Below are 19530 nucleotides of genomic sequence, written 5' to 3'. Positions count from 1 at the left end.
GGCGTTGTCGGTGACAACAAGCCACAGCACCAAGACCAGCAACACTAATGACTCCATGTCCTCCATGTTTATTGTTTACTATCCGGGTCGTGAGACTACCGCTTAAAAGATCACTGATGTCGCTGTTTGCGCCACCTAATGACATCACGTGACGTCCACCCACTTTCGCTAACTCCACCCAATGTATCCACCCACTTCCAGCCAGCACGGTTCAGCGCGGTTGTAGTCGAAATGCAACTCCAACAGCCCCACTTAGCTCGACTCAGCCCAACTCAGCACGGCACGGCTCAGCCCAACTCAGCCGCGTTGGTAGTGGAAAAGCGGCATTACTCATCAAAGTGTTTAAACATGTCAGACCACTGAGCAGCAAAGGAGAGAAAAAGGCATGTTAATTCATTTTCTAATTATTAACACCATAAATACTACTTGGGTTGAGGGTTTTTTTTTGTTTATTTGTTTGTTTGTTTGTTTGTTTGTTTGTTTTTGTCATATTCCCAGTAAATTTAATTAAATAATGTTGAATATATATGTGTCTAATGTTCACTACATTGAACGTACATTGATTTATTTGATTTTATACTAACAAACTTGAAATATTCTCCATTTACCTTCACAGAAATCAAAGGCAATCCACAAGTGCCTTCAGTCCAGTCAAGAGCACATGAGACGAAGGAAACATTCTCTAGATATTTAGTTTAGACCTTTTGTTCCAACAAGGCATGACATCATAGCTATTATGCTGTCACTCAAATGAGAGGGCTGGCATCATTTTCTAAACTATAAAAGCCCCAGAGTTGCTTGAGTCATGGGTCATTTCATGATGACTCTTTGCAGTTATTGTTTTACTTGAAGCTCTGTAGACATTAGTGAAATTCCACATACATGAATCTGATGGAGTTTAATCAATCTGATCGCTGTGTGAATTTCTCCTGTCCAGAGAGATCTGTATCTCCTGCAGTTTATATCTTACTGTACGTGTGTTCAGCTGCTGTGGTTCTTCTAACAGTGTGTGGAAATCTGCTCGTCATCATCTCTGTTTCTCACTTCAAGCAGCTTCACACACCAACAAACACACTCGTGTTCTCTCTGGCCGTGTCAGATTTCCTTGTTGGCATTTTTGTAATGCCGCCGATGTTCAGCTGGGCTATTGAAACCTGCTGGATATTTGGGAGAGATTTCTGCTCTGTCTTTTGGTTGATTACTTGTTTCATCACAAATGTTTCAATCTATAATATTGCTCTGATTGCTGTGGATCGATATTTGGCTCTCTCAAACCCCTTTCTCTACATGAACCATGTCTCTGTGAGGATCATTTGTGTTGTAATTGTCTTTGACTGGGGTGTAGTGATGGTCTATAACTTGGCACTCATATATTTCAATGGAAACTTCACAAGCTCTCTTATGTGTCCTGGAGAGTCTTATCTCTTCCTGAATGAGGTTTGGACTGTAATTGATCTTGTAATAACATTCATATTTCCACTTTCTGTCATAATCATATTGTATACTCATGTTTTTTTGATTGCTAAGAAACACACCACTGCTATCAGAGAGCTTAATAATCACACACGGCCTGAAACACAGAAAATCACATCACACTCAACGAAATCTGACAGAAAAGCAGCTAAAGTCCTCGGCATTTTAGTGTCTGTGTTTCTGATCTGTTTACTTCCATTTTTTATTTACAATTTATTAGGTTATGTGATTGAACTGCAGGCAGAAACATTACAAAAACTCTCAATCTTGTTTTGTCTTAATTCCACCATTAATCCGGTAATTTATGCTCTGTTTTACCCGTGGTTCAGGAGATGCTTTAAATTAAGTATAACACTGCAAATATTCCAGAATGACTCTACATTAATCAATGTACTTTCATGAAAGCCCTTTTTTTTTACTCCTTATGCACCTACAGTAAATATTACTATTGTATTATATAAAATTTATCCTTCTATAACAAATCAAATTTCAATATTCAGTTTAATGTATACTCTATTGTATTATCCACTAGCAATACTTGTTTAGATGTCAGCTTTAATACTCATGTAAAGCTACAGAAGCTTTACATAAGTATTAAATAATTTAAAATTACAGACTCTTTCATGAACAATTTAATTACTTCAAATGAACAGCAGTGACGCAAAGACCAACGCATTTTCACCAAGAAAATAATGATTCATGTGTACTTTTTAATGCTTAGTTTAACATTTTAACATGTTAAACTTATAATTTCCTTGTGAAAAGGTAGTGGACACCTTCATGAAATCATCAAGAAGAATATTATTTTTTATATTTATTCTTTATTGCGAATGGATATTTTTTGTAAATGAACAACGTTTGAATAACAAGAGCACTGCTGTACACAAGGTGGGAAATAACAAAGGTGTTTACTTAAAGGTGAGTATGGGTCAGAGTTGAGCGATGTTACAAAGGTGGAAAAAATGCAGCTTTAGTGAGGGAACTGATGTGGAAAGTGTGGTTGGTCAAAGATGACATCTACAGTGTCTTGCAAGAGTATTTATCCTGCTTTGTCGCATTTCAAGCTGGAATTAAAATGGATTTTTTGGGGGGATTGCATCATTTGATTTACACAACATGCCTTCCACTTTAATAGAATAGAATAGAAATGTGTTTTGTCATTGTAACATGTACAAAGAAATTAAAGGTGAAAATTGTTGTTTTATTGTGACACAAATAATAATTAAGATGAAAAACAGAAATCTGGTGTGCATAGGTATTCAACTCTCCCAAAGTCAATACTTTGTAGAGCCACCTTTTGCTGCAATTACATCTGCAAGTCTCTTGGAGTATGTTTCTATTAGCTTAGAACATCTAGCCACTGAGAGTTTTGCCCATTCCTCAAGGCAAAACTGCTCCAACTCTTATAAGTTAGATGGGTTGCGTTGGTGTACAGCAATCTTCAAGTTATGCCACAGATTTTCAATTGGATTGAGGTCTGGGCTTTAATTAGGCCATTCCAAGACATTTAAATGTTTCCCTTTAAACCACTCCAGTGTAGGTTTAGCAGTATGTTTAGGGCCATTGCCCTGCTGAAATGTGAACCTTCATCCCAGTCTCAGACTTCTGGTTGACTCAAACAGGTTTTCCTCCAAGATTTCCCTGTATTTAGTGCCGTCCATCTTTCCTTCAGTCCTGACCAGCTTTCTTGTCCCTGCAGATGAAAACCATTCCCACAGCATGATGCTGCCACCACCATGCTTCACTGTAGGAATGGTGTTCTCAGGGTGTTGGGTTTGTGCCACACACAGCATTTCCCATGATGGCCAAAAAGATCAATTTTAGTCTCATTTGACCAGAGAATCTTCTTCCATGTGTTTGGGGAGTCTGCCACTTGCAGTTAGGCAAACTCCAAACGTGTTTTCTTAAGCAGTGACTTTTTTTCTGGCCACTCTTCCATAAAGCCCTGCTCTGTGGAGTGTACGGCTTAAAGTGGTCCTTTGGACAGATACTCCCATCTCCACTGTGGATATTTGTAGCTCTTTCAGTGTTGTGTTTGGTGTCTTTGTTGCATCTCTGATTAATGCCCTCCTTGCCCAGTCTGTAAGTTTTGGTGGGCAGCCTTCTCTTGTCATGTTTGTAGCGGTGCCATATTCTTTCCATTTTGCTGTAATAGATTTAATGATGCTCCCTGGGATATTCAAAGTTTGAGATTTTTTTTATAACCCAACGCTGATCCATCCTTCTCCACAACTTTGTCTCTGACTTGTTTGGAGGCTCCTTGGTTCTCATGTTGCTTGCTTAGTAGTGTTGCAGAGTCAGGATCCTTCCAGAACAGGTTGATTTATACAGACATCATGTGACAGATCATGTGACACTTTGATTGCACACAGGTGGATCTTAATCAACTAATTATGTGACTTATGAAGTGAATTGGTTGGAGCAGCTCTTATTTAGGGGTTTCATACGAAAGGGGGTGAATACCTATGCACACTCCAGATTTCTGTTTTTTCATCTTAATTATTGTTTGTGTCACAAGAAAACAACAATTTTCACTTTTAAAGTGGTAGGCATGTTGTGTAAATCAAATGGTGCTAATCCTCCAAAAATCCATTTTAATTCCGGCTTGTAATGCAACAAAACAGGAAAAACACCAAGGGGGATGAATTCTTTTGCAAGACACTGTAGTTTGCTCATCATAATTTAGGGCTTGACAAGGATGCCACAGATATTAATGCAGTGATCTGACTATTTCGAGACTAAAGCTTTTGGACCAAGTTGTAGGATGACTGTTATACTGTTATTATCTGTGTTGAGTTTGATGTAAGTATTGTGTGTCCAATCCTTGATGTCGTGGATTCAAGCTAGTAGCCATGGTGGTAGAAATGCTGTCCTAGCACTGGTGCTAATATACAGTAAAGCTGTGTGTCATCTGCATAATAGTGAAAGCTGAGGCTATATTTCTGAAAAAAGATGACCAAGAGAAGTATCTACATTTGAAAAACAAATGAACTAAGAACAGAGCCTTGACAGGCATCTTGAAAAACAGGAACAGAAAAGTATTTGAACTTTCCTGTTGGAATAAAAGGTTGCTGATCTGTGAGATATGGGGTAAACCAGCTACCGCTTTGACAAAGATATTTAAGACTGGTCTGTCATGGTAGACCAGTCGTAATTTTCCCCATAGATGAGTTTAATGCAAGTTAGACCATTTCACAAAAAAAAAACTGACTAATTTTAAGACAGAATGATTAGACACAGGCTAATGCGGGCCTAAGTCCCATGTTACCATGGTAACAATTCAGTGCCGACCAGGAGTGATTTCTTCACAAACTTGTACATCTATAACATTGTTGTGGATCGATATTTGGCTCTCTCAAACCCCTTTCTCTACATGAACCATGTCTCTGTGAGGATCAGTCATGTTGTAATTTTTTTTAACTGGTGTGTAGTGATGGTCTATAATTTGGCACTCACATATTTCAGTGGAAACTTCACAAGCTTACTTAGCTTACAATTTTTAACATAGTGTCAAAAATTTACACATAAACATTGAACAGTGCCACAAGTGAACATAATGGTTGAATAATTTCAGCATATTCAGCGATCCACATGTGGCAGTAGCCAGCCATGTCCAATAGTATCATCAACTGTTGCTCCATCTTGGGTCTTGCTCATGAAATAATTGCTGCAATTTGATCAAGACCTAAACACTTACCCTGGGGTAAAGAACATGGACAAAATTATTTCAACTCTTGAGAAACCAACTGCAATTATATGGTGCCACCTTGTGGCCATTGAATAATAGAGCAAATGAAGTGCCTCTTCCTCCCAGGCTCTTTTATTGAATCAACAGAGTAAGAGATCATGAAAATAATTAAACAATACACTGCCATTTTTGGGGTGGAAACTTTCAAGGTTTCTAGTTCATGCTTCTGAACAGACAGTAGGTGATTCTACATAGCCTTGTGGCATAACTGTCCATTTACATCACTTCCCTTGTGACTGGAGTCCAAGATGAATTTCCCCCTTGGGGACAATAAAGTATACTTTATCTTCCCACAGAAGGTAAAAACAAACCAATATTGTCAAGCAGGGTATAAAGGAATACTGAGGAAAAAGTATAACTAGATCAATAACTGAAAACCAGGCTCTGTTTTCCGCTGGTGAAGATGATGTATTAGCTGGGTTAGGCACTACAGGGGTACAAGTAAAAGCACAATCATTTACTAACCTCGGAAACTGTACAAAATTCACAACCCTGTCGACCTCCAGGCAGGAAGTATCAGGCTATTTCCTGGAGAGGCCTCACAAGAGGTGTTTGCTCCCTTCATCCATCACTTATCAAACTCATCCTTTGCCCAAAGACACAGAGGAACTGCACCATGGAAAAGGTATTGTGTGAAAGTATCAATAACATGAGGAAGTTTCTGGTTCCCAGGAACATTAACAACTTGCTGTGATCTACTTGCAGTAACTGCCTTATTTTAGGGATAATGACTGGTACCAGTTGTTGGTAAGTATTCTCCTTTACCTATAGGTTTCAAATGCTGTGTTTGTTCCAGGAGAGCAACTCTTGGACCAAAATTTTGCCATGCCTCTTGCTACTAATAATGGAGATATGAGATATGGAACCAGAAACTCTGTAAAATGCAAGCGAAGGAGAGTTTAAGATGACCCCAGCAGCAATGAAAGAATTAGAATAGTGTGAAATATGAAAGAAACAAAACCTCTCTGTCAGGTCCAGGAAACCAGTTAAACTTAAATAATTCTTTCCTACAGGCTCTGTCTTTTCTTTAAAACCAGATGTTGAATATAAAGCCTGACGGTGAATGTCTACTCAACAGTGCTTTGCTTTGGTCTAAATCCTGCTTGTCCTTCAGCCAGGATTTCTTCTGTCTTACAGTACCTTTGAGTCTATTCAGTAAGATTCTCAGCATTATTTTGCCTGGATGACTTATTAAACTGATGGTTCTGTGATCTTGCATTCTCTCAAGTTTCCCTTTCTTGGCAGTGGGATTATCAGGGACTGGGTCCATTCTCATGGCCACTGTTTACTGTCCCATATCCTCTGGCAGATGGTGGTATATGCCTTAATGAATTCAGGACCTCCATGCTTGAGGAGTTCATTTAAATATTAAAATATCTAAAATGTGGATATGTGGAATGTTGCTTTGTGACAATATCCACTGTTAAAATCACCATACAAATGAATTAAATTGAATTTCATGCAGTTTCTCTTCTCAAACATCTGTACTGCTTACCCTCGATTTTGGTTCTTGAATGACTCTGGGTTCTCCTTAATGCCAGTAACAGAGCCATTAGGCCCTTACACCAACCACAACACTCGTGCTGTCTTGAGCAATGGCAGATATCTTCATCTGCACTGTCATTTATGCCAGTAGCACTGATCTAGATGAATCATGCTGGATATTTGACAAAGTGTCCTGTATCTGTTTGATCACTTCTTTTCTGCTCACAAAACTGTGTGTCTACAGTATCAATTTGATACCTTGTCGATCAGTATTTGGCTCTCTCAAGCCCATTTCTCTACACAATCACAATTTTTGGGAGATCTGTGTACATCATAGTACATTTTAACTTGTGTGTGTGTGTGTGTGTGTGTGTGTGTGTGTGTGTGTGTGTGTGTGTGTGCATGCGTGGGTGGGTGGGTGGTGTTTGTCATAGCACTCTTTTACTTCAATGGAAACATTGTACATTTTGTAATATATCAATAAGCAAGCAGATTACATCTCATTGACTCAGCTCCTCTACCCATCATGATGAAGGTACAAGCCATCAGAGAAATAGCTCTTTCAAAAATCCAGCACCTCTTCGCAAACATTCATATGCCACAAAAAACTCTGATTGAAATGAACAACATAACAGTTCGAACTGTCAGACACTGGTTCGGATTAAATACACATTCAACCAGGGATATAATCTTTCAATCAAAGAAGGAGGGAGGTCTGGGTGTCTCAAACACTGAGTGGATTTACACCGCCACCAGAACCAACCATCTTCTTAACATGCTTGCCAATGACGATCGGAGCATCAGGGAGATGGCCCGGGCCTCAGTGTTTCAGCACTTGGAGCGACGCAAGGTTCCAGTTACACATGGTGACGCGCAGTTCCTCGGATTCCGGAAAAAAGATAACGGCAAATTAGACATAAAAGCAACTGGTTTTGGTGTGAGGTCAGATTGGCTTGATCTAAATGATCTATGCAACCGCATAAACATACATTTGTGGTGGGCCAAACTAGACGGTGCAGAAATAACACCTAACGATAACATCATAACAGATCCGCTCATCTACCCCTGCGCAACATACATACAAGACGGCAGGGAACAAGAACTGCCTGCAAAACGTGCGCGGGCTTTCATTCTGCAGATGGCGCGATCACGGAATGCTCAACATTGGACCAGCCTAAAACTGCAAGGGAAACTGGCAGGGTTGGCCTTTGCAGATGATGCACTATCCCACTCTGTGCTGTCTAATTCTGCTGTTGGAGGGGATATATTAATTTTTGCTATTAAAACTCGCCTTCAAGTCCTCCCAACAAAATATAATCTAGCCACCTGGTATCCGTCCAATCAAGATCCATACTGTATTCTCCATACCTCCACTCGTGAAAACGAAACAATAGCACATGTCCTTAATGGCTGTCATTTTTACAAGGACCTTTATACAGCTAGGCATGACCGATTGGTTGACATAATTGCAGATAGCATTAAAGGAACATCTGAAGCGCCCACCAGTATGTATAAACATAGTGCTGTGCAAATTGCGTGGTTTAACTCTGACATTACTTATGTACTATTAGACAATTTCCCAAACACTCCAGATATAACCATCATAGACAAAAACAATAGAATAGCAATAATTGTGGAAGTAGGTTGCTCTTTTGATCTGTATATGGACACATGCTTTAATTATAAAATGTTGAAATACCAGCCACTTGTCAATACTATCATGGGCCTTGGATTTCAATGTAAACTAGTGGTTCTAGTATTTGGGAGTCTTGGACATGTACACAAACTTGTTCTATCAGGAATGCAACTATGTGGGCTACGAAAAACAACCGCAAAGAGACTGGCGAAGTATTGTTCCATATCTGCCATAATAGGTAGCTTGTCCATTTGGAGACGGAGATGTCATATTTTTCCATAGATATTGTTGGATTGACTAATTGAATGATCACTTTTACAAATCTGCAGTGGTTTCCAGTAATGTTTGGATCTGTGGCTCTTTCTTGTGCTGTGATCCAAATAAAAGTACTAAACTGGGTGGGTGGGTGGTGTTTGTCATAGCACTCTTTTACTTCAATGGAAACATTGTACATTTTGTAATATATCCTGGAAAGCATTTTTATTTTCTGTGATTTTGTAAACTTGAGTTTTTGTACTTACCCCCCCCCCCCCCCCCCCCCCCCCCCAAAACCCTGCTACCACTATCAGAGAGCTGAATAATCATGCACGGCCTAAAGCACAGGAAATACCTCACACTTAATATGTGAGAGAAAAGCAACTAAAGTCCTTTGCATTTTAATGTATGTTTTTATGATGTTTCCATGTGATATTTGATTTACAATTTATTATGCAACATTTTTTTAACTGCAGACAGAAACAACTGATTTGTAATTCCTAGCAAGGCTCTGTGTTGTGTGACTGGTCTTGTGAGATGATGGAATGAAAGGACCAGGGAGCCTGGATTGCATCAGCTGGTAGCAGTGTTTATGAGCAGAGCATGTGTTCGTATACCGGAACATAATTTGCAAAAGAGGCATAATACAGTGTAACAGGCTGAATTTCTTTAATATCAGTGAGCTTCGTAGGTAAAATTTGGTCATATTCCCAATAAATATAATTAACTGATGTTTATGACATACATGTCTAATGTTCACCACACTGAACATACATTGATGTATTTGATTTTATACTAACGAACTCGAAATTTTCTCCATTTACCTTCACAGAAATCAAAGGCAGTCCACAGGTGCCATCAGTCCAGTCAAGAGCACGAGATGGGGGAAACATTCTGACCTTTTGTTCCAACAAGGCATGACATCATATCTATTATGCTGTCACTCAAATGAGAGGCCTGTATACAGTACAGTATGCAGGTATAACAACTTGCATGTAATGTGCTATAGACTAGTACATCCATGTCATCACAGTCTACATTACAGATGGGGCTGGTGGCAGACTTAAGCTGCATCCAAGAACTTTTGATATTCCAAAAAACATGCATTCGCTTGATCAACTCAGAAAACAATATAGATGCCAAGAGCAACATCTGTAATTGCATGTGCATGGTCTCTGAAATGCGCTAACTTTACTTGAATATGCTTATCGTTACACTTACACTTAATTATCTCATCTCATTATCTCTAGCTGCTTTATCCTGTTCTACAGGGTCGCGGGCGAGCTGGATCCTATCCCAGCTGACTACAGGTGAAAGGCGGGGTACACCCTGGACAAGTCGCCAGGTAATCACAGGGCTGACACATAGACACAGACAACCATTCACACTCACATTCACACCTACGGTCAATTTAGAGTCACCAGTTAACCTAACCTGCATGTCTTTGGACTGTGGGGGAAACCGGAGCACCCGGAGGAAACCCACGCGGACACGGGGAGAACATGCAAACTCCGCACAGAAAGGCCCTTGCCGGCCACGGGGCTCGAACCCGGACCTTCTTGCTGTGAGACGACAGCACTAACCACTACACCACCGTGCCGCCCACACTTTATTATACTTTATTCTAATTATATTATTTATCTTTGCTTTTATCTTAAGTACTTTGTATATGTTTAGTTACACTGCATATTTTGTCTGACTCAGAGCTTGTATTTTCCCAATTTCCACCATGCCATGAATGCAGCATTACATACAAAATTTACAGACTTGGAATCACCGTGTTGCATCTGCTGCACTACAGGATGCAGGAGCTATTGAATTGAGCTCTGGCTGTATACTGGAAATTTTCAGCAGTGTAGTATATCATCTGGGTAATTGTTGTCTCATCTCATCTCATCTCATCATCTCTAGCCGCTTTATCCTGTTCTACAGGGTCGCAGGCAAGCTGGAGCCTATCCCAGCTGACTATGGGCGAAAGGCGGGGTATACCCTGGACAAGTTGCCAGGTCATCACAGGGCTGACACATAGACACAGACAACCATTCACACTCACATTCACACCTACGGTCAATTTAGAGTCACCAGTTAACCTAACCTGCATGTCTTTGGACTGTGGGGGAAACCGGAGCACCCGGAGGAAACCCACACAGACACGGGGAGAATATGCAAACTCCACACAGAAAGGCCCTCGCCGGCCATGGGGCTCGAACCCGGACCTTCTTGCTGTGAGGCGACAGCGCTAACCAGTACACCACCGTGCCGCCCAGTAACTGTTGTGTACTGCAAAATTTTGATTTTTCATGTACTGCATAAGCTTATTACCACAAGATCAGTACATGAGCAGTATCCAGTACAGAGTTTTGGACAGAGCCACAGACATATGCACATGAACACCTGTGCATGTAACACACCCACCCCAAAAGAGCAAACTTGTTTGCAAATACCTATGTATGCCTTACCAAATACCTATGTATGATTTACCATGCCTTATCAAACACTACGTTTTCTTCTTGTGCCAAATTTCTAAACTGTAGTTTTGCATGAGTGAGCTCAGGAAGGAATTTGTGGAATTTATGTCTATATGTTTCAGAGACCAGTTCATATGTTTATATTCTATTCAGAAGTTTACATACCGTACACATAACAACATGAATATCATGGCAAGGTTGGGCTTTCAATTATTTCTTTGAACTGTTCTTATTCTGTCAGAATGATTGTACAACATACACCTTAAGGAGAAAAAAAGCAAGAATTTGGTGCAGAAGTTTTAATTTATTTTGGGTTTTCAGAAATGAACATTATACATACAACGTCAAAATTATACACACAGGGTCAACAATGTGCATAGCCACAATTTATAAGTCAGTCAGATTAAGTCAAGTTTATTTTTTATAGCGCTTTTAACAATAGACATTGTCGCAAAGCAGCTTTACAGAAAATTAAAGACTTTAAACATGAGCTAATTTTATCCCTAATTTATAATTCATTCAGTGGTGCTGAAAGTTCCCAAATGTCTTTTAATTTGCCAAGGCCAAGGCCTCTTTACTGCCTGTTAGTGATGATGATTGATGCCAGCTGGTTGCTTCTCTGTGCACAACAAAAAAAGGTTTTTTTGACACTCATTGAATTGGCCAACACACAATACAATGGAAAAGTCCAAGGAGCTCAGTGCAGATCTGAGAAAGAGGATCATAGATTTACACACTCAGGAATATCTGTTGGAGTCATTTCTAAACAACTGCAGATTCTAAAATCATCTGTTCAAACAAATACATGTAAATACAAGTTATTGGAAGGTGTAGCCACTTTGTCAAGCCACTTTGCCAGAAGAAGATCCAAACTGTCCCGATCAGCTGAGAGGAAACTGGTTCAGATGGTTGGGAAAAACCAGGAAACCACCAAAGAAAAACACTGAGTTGTTTGGCCACAATGACCAGAGATACAGAGGAACAGTCTACCAACTGTAAGACATGGTGGTGGTAGCATAATGCTCTGGAGCTGTTTTGCTGCCAGTCAAACTGGTGCATTGCACAAAGTGAATGGAATAATGGAGGACTACTTCAGAAGTCTTAAGCATAAACTTAAGCCTTCAGAAACATGGAAAAAAAATAGGTGCAACTGGTACTGTTATCATGACATTCATCCATCCATTATCTACACTGCTTATCCATCATGGGTCATGGAGGAAGCTGAAACCAGTCTTTGCTGACTTTGGGTGAATTACGGGGTTCACCCTGGACAGGTCAAGAGTGTATCGCAGGGCTAACACAGAGACGAAGAACCATTCACATTCTCACCTATGGGGAATTTAGAGTAGCCAGTTGACCGAATCCACGTCTTTGGACTGGAGGAGGAAACCCACGTAGGCAAGGGGAGAACATGCAAACTCCACACAGAAAGACCCTGATTGACTGGCAAGTTTGAACCAGAAACCTGCATGTGAAGAGAGAGTGCAAAACACTTTACCACCGTGCCACCCTGTTTCTTAGTTGTACATGAAAATTAAAGGATCCTATAATAATAGGTGTTTGTCTTTGTTTAATGCCGTCTTTGGTCTTTTGTTTCCCCAAGGCATGACATCATATTCATTCAGATATAAATAGAACCTGAGGGGGCGTGATTAATTTCTTAGCTATAAATGTATCTGAGCTGTCTGACTGATCATTCATTTGACCACAATGCAACAGAGACTTCTTTTAAAAATGTATATATTCATGAATCAGACAGAGTTAAACCAATCTGATCACTGTGTGCATTTCTCCTGTTCAGAAAGATCTGCATCTCCTGTAATTTATATCTTACTGTACGTATGTGCGACTGCTGTGGTTCTGCTAACAGTGTGTGGAAATCTGCTTGTCATTGTGTCTGTTCTTCACTTCAAGCAGCTTCACACACCAACCAACATGCTCCTGCTCTCTCTGGCGGTGTCAGATTTCTTCGTTGGTGCTTTAGTGATGCCTCCAGCATTAATCTGGGCCATCGAGTCATGCTGGATATTTGATAAGGGGTACTGCATCGGTCTGTTGATGATTACTTATGTTCTCATAAGTCTATCCATCTATAATATCGCCCTGATCGCTGTGGACCGGTATTTGGCTCTCTCAAACCCGTTTCTCTATATAAACACAGTCTGTCGGAGGACAATGAGCATTGTGGTTTTTTCTAACTGGTGTACTTCTCTGGTGTATAACATGACACTCTGTTACTTCAATGGAAACTTCACAAGCTCTGTAATGTGTCCTGGAGAGTGTTATCTTTTTCTGAATGAGGTGTGGAATGTAATTGATCTTGTAATAACATTTATCTTTCCATGTTCTGTCATAATCATATTGTATACTGGGGTTTTTGTGATTGCTAAGAAACATGCCACTGCTATCAGAGAGCTTAATAATCACGCACGGCCTGAAACACAGAAAATCACATCACACTCGATGAAATCTGAGAGAAAAGCAGCTAAAGTCCTCGGCATTTTAGTGTCTGTGTTCCTGGTGTGTTTACTTCCATACTTTATTTACAGTTTATTAGGTGACATTATTGAACTACAGACAGAAACATTTCTTAAACTCTTTGTAGTGCTTTGTCTTAATTCAACCATTAATCCGGTTATTTATGCTCTGTTTTACCCGTGGTTTAGGAGGTGCATCAAATCAATTCTAATTCTGCAAATATTTCAAACTGACTCAGCATTAATCAATATTCTTTCATGAATGTGTTTTAGATTATAGGTATATATGTACATATATTTTTCTTTTTATTTAACTGTGGAAATATTCAAATTATCAATGTTTAAGAATAAAGAAGAGACATGTTCAGTATCTTGAATGTTCAGTGTTTGTGATTCTGGACTGTTTGCAGGTCAGTATTTGAATTTAAACAAATTTGTGCTATTAATCATGCTAACTTCAGGACAGACAAAACACTGTCATTCATACAGTACCCAAAATGAAGTCACGCTTGGAAATCTCTTTAATTTAGCTCTGCAACATCACCTGACTTCAGCTAGTTAGAAAGAAACAGGGACGATAATCATTAACCTCTCATGGTTTCACAATGTGGCAGTGATATGACAATGTAAATGCTAGGTATTTGTGAAGATGGTCCTGAATTCATAGGCATTGCCTCAGAAGGCATTGAGGAATGCTCACTGTGGTCATCAGGCTTGGTGGTCAAAAAGCTGGTCTCTCTTAGAATATCCCTCCCCTGTGCCTCGGGTAAACTCTGTAGCGCTGTGGTCCTGGTCTCCTCACATTTAACCACATCACATATTTCTCCCTGACCCTCTGTGTTTGTGGTCAAAAATGGATACAGCTACAGACATATGCACACAAACTTCTGTGCACGTAACACACCCACCCTGAAAGAGCAAACATGTTTGCAAATACCTGGGTATACCTTACCTACCAGGCTCACAAAAATGTATATCACCCACTACATTTTTTTTTCTTGTGCCAAATTTCTTCGTTGTAGTTTCTGCCTGCTCCTCTGTGTTTGTGATCAAAAATGGATACAGCCACAGACACATGCACACAAACACCTGTGCAGGTAACACACCCTCCCTGAAAGAGCAAACCTATTTGCAAATGCCTAGCATGCCTTACCTACGGTACCAGGCTCCCATAAGTGTATAATCAGCCACGACTTTTTCTTCTTGAGCCGAATTTCTAAGTTTAGTTTTGCATGAGTGAACTCTGTTTTTAAGGGCCCAGAATGTATATCTATCTGCTTCAGGAGCCAGTTCCTATGTATCTATTCCAGTCAGAAGTTTACATACACATAGACATGAATATCATGGCAAGGTTGGGCTTTCAATGATTTCTTTGAACTGTTCTTTTTCTGTGGCAGAATGATTGTACAACATACAACCCCAATTCCATAAATCTGGGACAGTATGAAAAGCGTAAACAACAAAACAACGACCCTAAGCACACAAGTCTTTCTACCAAAGAATGGTTAAAGAAGAATAAAGTTAATGTTTTGGAATGGTAAAGTCAAAGTCCTGACCAGCTCTTATTTAACTGATCGCTATCAGTATGTTGATATAAATGGTGATATTTCTAGACATACTGAGGTAAAGTTTGGTGTTCCACAAGATTCTGTCTTGGGTCCACTGCTTTTTTCTTTATACAACCCCGATTCCAAAAAAAGTTGGGACAAAGTACAAATTATAAATAAAAACGGAATGCAATAATTTAAAATCTCAAAAACTGATATTGTATTCACAATAGAACATAGACAGCATATCAAATGTCGAAATTGAGACATTTTGAAATTTCATGCCACATATTGGCTCATTTGAAATTTCATGACAGCAACACATCTCAAAAAAGTTGGGACAGGGGCAATAAGAGGCTGGAAAAGTTAAAGGTACAAAAAAGGAACAGCTGGAGGACCAAATTGCAACTCATTAGGTCAATTGGCAATAGGTCATTAACATGACTGGGTATAAAAAGAGCATCTTGGAGTGGTAGCGGCTCTCAGAAGTAAAGATGGGAAGAGGATCACCAATCCCCCTAATTCTGCGCCGACAAATAGTGGAGCAATATCAGAAAGGATTTCGACAGTGTAAAATTGCAAAGAGTTTGAACATATCATCATCTACAGTGCATAATATCATCAAAAGATTCAGAGAATCTGGAAGAATCTCTGTGCGTAAGGGTCAAGGCCGGAAAACCATACTGGGTGTCCGTGATCTTCGGGCCCTTAGACGGCAGTGCATCACATACAGGCATGCTTCTGTATTGGAAATCACAAAATGGGCTCAGGAATATTTCCAGAGAACATTATCTGTGAACACAATTCACCGTGCCATCTGCTGTTGCCAGCTAAAACTCTATAGTTCAAAGAAGAAGCCGTATCTAAACATGATCCAGAAGCGCAGACGTCTTCTCTGGGCCAAGGCTCATTTAAAATGGACTGTGGCAAAGTGGAAAACTGTTCTGTGGTCAGACAAATCAAAATTTGAAGTTCTTTATGGAAATCAGGGACGCCGTGTCATTCGGACTAAAGAGGAGAAGGACAACCCGAGTTGTTATCAGCGCTCAGTTCAGAAGCCTGCATCTCTGATGGTATGGGGTTGCATTAGTGCATGTGGCATGGGCAGCTTACACATCTGGAAAGACACCATCAATGCTGAAAGGTATATCCAGGTTCTAGAGCAACATATGCTCCCATCCAGACGACGTCTCTTTCAGGGAAGACCTTGCATTTTCCAACATGACAATGCCAAACCACATACTGCATCAATTACAGCATCATGGCTGTGTAGAAGAAGGGTCCGGGTACTGAACTGACCAGCCTGCAGTCCAGATCTTTCACCCATAGAAAACATTTGGCGCATCATAAAACGGAAGATACGACAAAAAAGACCTAAGACAGTTGAGCAACTAGAATCCTACATTAGACAAGAATGGGTTAACATTCCTATCCCTAAACTTGAGCAACTTGTCTCCTCAGTCCCCAGACGTTTACAGACTGTTGTAAAGAGAAAAGGGGATGTCTCACAGTAGTAAACATGGCCTTGTCCCAACTTTTTTGAGATGTGGTGTTGTCATGAAATTTAAAATCACCTAATTTTTCTCTTTAAATTATACATTTTCTCAGTTTAAACATTTGATATGTCATCTATATTCTATTCTGAATAAAATATGGAATTTTGAAACGTCCACATCATTGCATTCCGTTTTTATTTACGATTTGTACTTTGTCCCAACTTTTTTGGAATCGGGGTTGTATATGTTCCCTCTGGGTGATATTATCCGTAAACATTGTATTAGTTTCCACTGTTATGCTGATGACACAGTTGTATGTTTCTGCAAAACCTGATGAGAGACACCAGCTTAATAGAATTGAGGAATGTGTGAAGGACATTAGACACTGGATGCTTATTAACTTCCTTCTGCTTAACTCTGACGAGACTGAAGTACTTGTACTCGGACCACATGCAGCTAGAAGTAAGTTTTCTGATTACACAATAACTCTGGATGGCCTTTCTGTTTCTTCATGTGCAGCAGTAAAAGACCTCGGAGTGATTATTGACCCCAGTCTTTCATTCGAAACTCACATTGATAACATTACCCGGATAGCTTTCTTTCATCTCAGAAATATTGCTAAGATAAGAAATTTAATATCACTACGTAATGCGGAAAAACTAGTTCATGCTTTTGTTACCTCCAGGTTGGATTATTGTAATGCCTTACTGTCTGGATGTTCCAATAAGTGCATAAACAAGCTCCAGTTAGTTCAAAATGCAGCAGCAAGAGTCCTTACTAGAGCTAGAAAATATGACCCCATCACCCGTGTCTTATCCACACTGCACTGGCTCCCAATCTAATTTCGTATTGATTATAAAGTACTACTATTGACCTTGAAAGCACTAAATGGTCTCACACCACAGTACCTGAGTGAACTTCTGCTCCTCTATGACTCGCCACGCCTACTTAGATCAAAAGGTGCAGGCTATCTGCTGGTACCTCGTATACTGAAGGCTACATCAGGGGGCAGAGCCTTTTCTTACAAAGCCCCACAGTTATGGAACAGCCTTCCAAGTAGTGTTCGGGAATCAGACACAGTCTCAGTGTTTAAGTCTCGGCTGAAAACAGATCTGTTTAGTCAAGCCTTGTGTTAATGGTGTTTATGAGGTAAAGGTGTAGATCTGGAGGATCCTCAGATAGAGTGTTTTGGTAAACTGGGATGTATGGATGCTGTCAGTCCCCCACTCGCTTGCTCACTCGAGTTTGTTGATGGTGTAGTGGCTGCTGCTTTATGTCCTGGGGCTCCCTCATGCCTGTGTTACCTTCTGGCTCTCCCCTTTTAGTTATTCTGTCATAGTTAGTTGCCAGAGTCCCTGCTTGTACTCAGTGCAATAGGTATACTGTTCCTACTTATTCAGGTGACATTGGGCATACCTAACAACCTGTGTTTTCTCTCCCTCTCTCCCCCCCCCCCCCCAATCTGAGTTACATGTTGGTCCTGGGATCGAGATGCTGAACCTCTTCTGCTCCTTGGACCTGCTTGATCCATCCTGGTGCCCTGTGTCTGGTTGGAGTCTCATCGCATCGCTCCTGTGGAGGACGGCCCCATGAGGACAGTTGAAAGTCACACCTGGAGGACGCTCTGGACTCTTACAGTAATGCTTTTATGGCTGAGGACTGCAGTTGACTTGCTAACTTTAGGACTGCAGTTGTCATGAACAGTTTTCCACTCAAGTTTCCATCAATGAAGAGTTTAAAACATCAACAAAACTGAATTCATGTTAAAACTGTTAATATTATAGTCATGCTGTCTGTTGTTGCCCAAATGAGGATGGGTTCCCTTTTGAGTCTGGTTACTCTCGAGGTTTCTTCCTCATGTCATCTGAGGGAGTTTTTCCTTGCCACCATCGCCACAGGCTTGTTCACTGGGGACAGATTAGGGATAAAATTAGCTCATGTTTTAAGTCGTTCAAATTGTGTAAAGCTGCTTTGTGACAACGTTTATTGTTAAAAGAGCTATACAAATAAACTTGACTTGACTTGACTTGACATGTCTTGACTTGACTGACCTTAATCCAATCGAAATGTTGTGGAAGGACCTGAAGTGAGCAGTTCATGTGAGGAAACCCACCAACATCCCAGAGTTGAAGCTGTTCTGTACGGAGGAATGGGCTAAAATTCCTCCAAGCCGGTGTGCAGGACTAATCAACAGCTACCAGAAATGTTTAGTTGCAGTTATTGCTGCACAAGGGGGTCACACCAGATACTGAAAGCAGAGGTTCACATACTTTTGCCACCGACAGATATGTAATATTGGATCATTTTCCTCAATAAATAAATGGCCAAGTAAAATATTTTTGTCTCATTTGTTTTACTGCGTTCTCTTTATCTACTTTTAAGACTTGTGTGAAAATCTGATGATGTTTTAGGTCATATTTATGCAGAAATATTGAAAATTCTAAAGGGTTCACAAAGTTTCAAGCACCACTGTAGAGCCCCAACCCCCATCATGTGCACCTTTTACAGAGGTGCCATCGAGAGCATCCTGACCAGCTGTATCACTGTGTGGTATGGCGCCTGCACTGCGTCCTGCCGCAAGACACTCCAGCACATCGTGAGAGCAGCTGAGAAGATCATTGGCACCTCTTTCCCCTCCCTCCAAGACATACACAGCCCCGCCTCACTCGGAAAGACCTTTTCATGGCAGGTGATCCTACCCACCGACTACATAGCTTTTTCAGCCTGCTGCCATCAGGGAGGAGACTGCAGAGTCTCCGGGCTAGAACCAGCAGACTGAGGGACAACTCCATCCACCAGACTGCAAGGATGTCAATTCTCTTCCTGCTCTGCCCCATCCCCCTTTTGCCGCCTGCACACACAAACTTTGTATCCTGCAACCCTCCCCATTAATACACAAACTCAGGATCCTGACCCCCCATCAATACAGGACTTTGCCATCATCA

General features: G+C 40.5%; 2 protein-coding genes across 2 annotated transcripts; both read left to right on the top strand.

The window, feature by feature from the left end:
• The first annotated feature begins 882 nt into the window (after positions 1-882).
• LOC132871067 (trace amine-associated receptor 13c-like) lies at positions 883-1875 on the top strand. The gene has a single exon (XM_060905208.1). It carries the CDS (start codon positions 883-885, stop codon positions 1873-1875), a length of 993 nt encoding a protein of 330 aa, XP_060761191.1.
• A 10924-nt stretch (positions 1876-12799) lies between these two features.
• On the top strand, positions 12800-13804 carry LOC132871052 (trace amine-associated receptor 13c-like). The gene has a single exon (XM_060905207.1). The coding sequence runs from the start codon at positions 12800-12802 to the stop codon at positions 13802-13804; it is 1005 nt and encodes a 334-aa protein (XP_060761190.1).
• The last annotated feature ends 5726 nt before the right edge of the window (positions 13805-19530 follow it).

Source organism: Neoarius graeffei, chromosome 2 (assembly GCF_027579695.1).
Source record: "Neoarius graeffei isolate fNeoGra1 chromosome 2, fNeoGra1.pri, whole genome shotgun sequence".
Lineage (NCBI taxonomy): Eukaryota > Metazoa > Chordata > Actinopteri > Siluriformes > Ariidae > Neoarius > Neoarius graeffei.
Note: the sequence above shows the minus strand (reverse complement) of the source record. Positions and strands in the feature narration are given on the sequence as shown.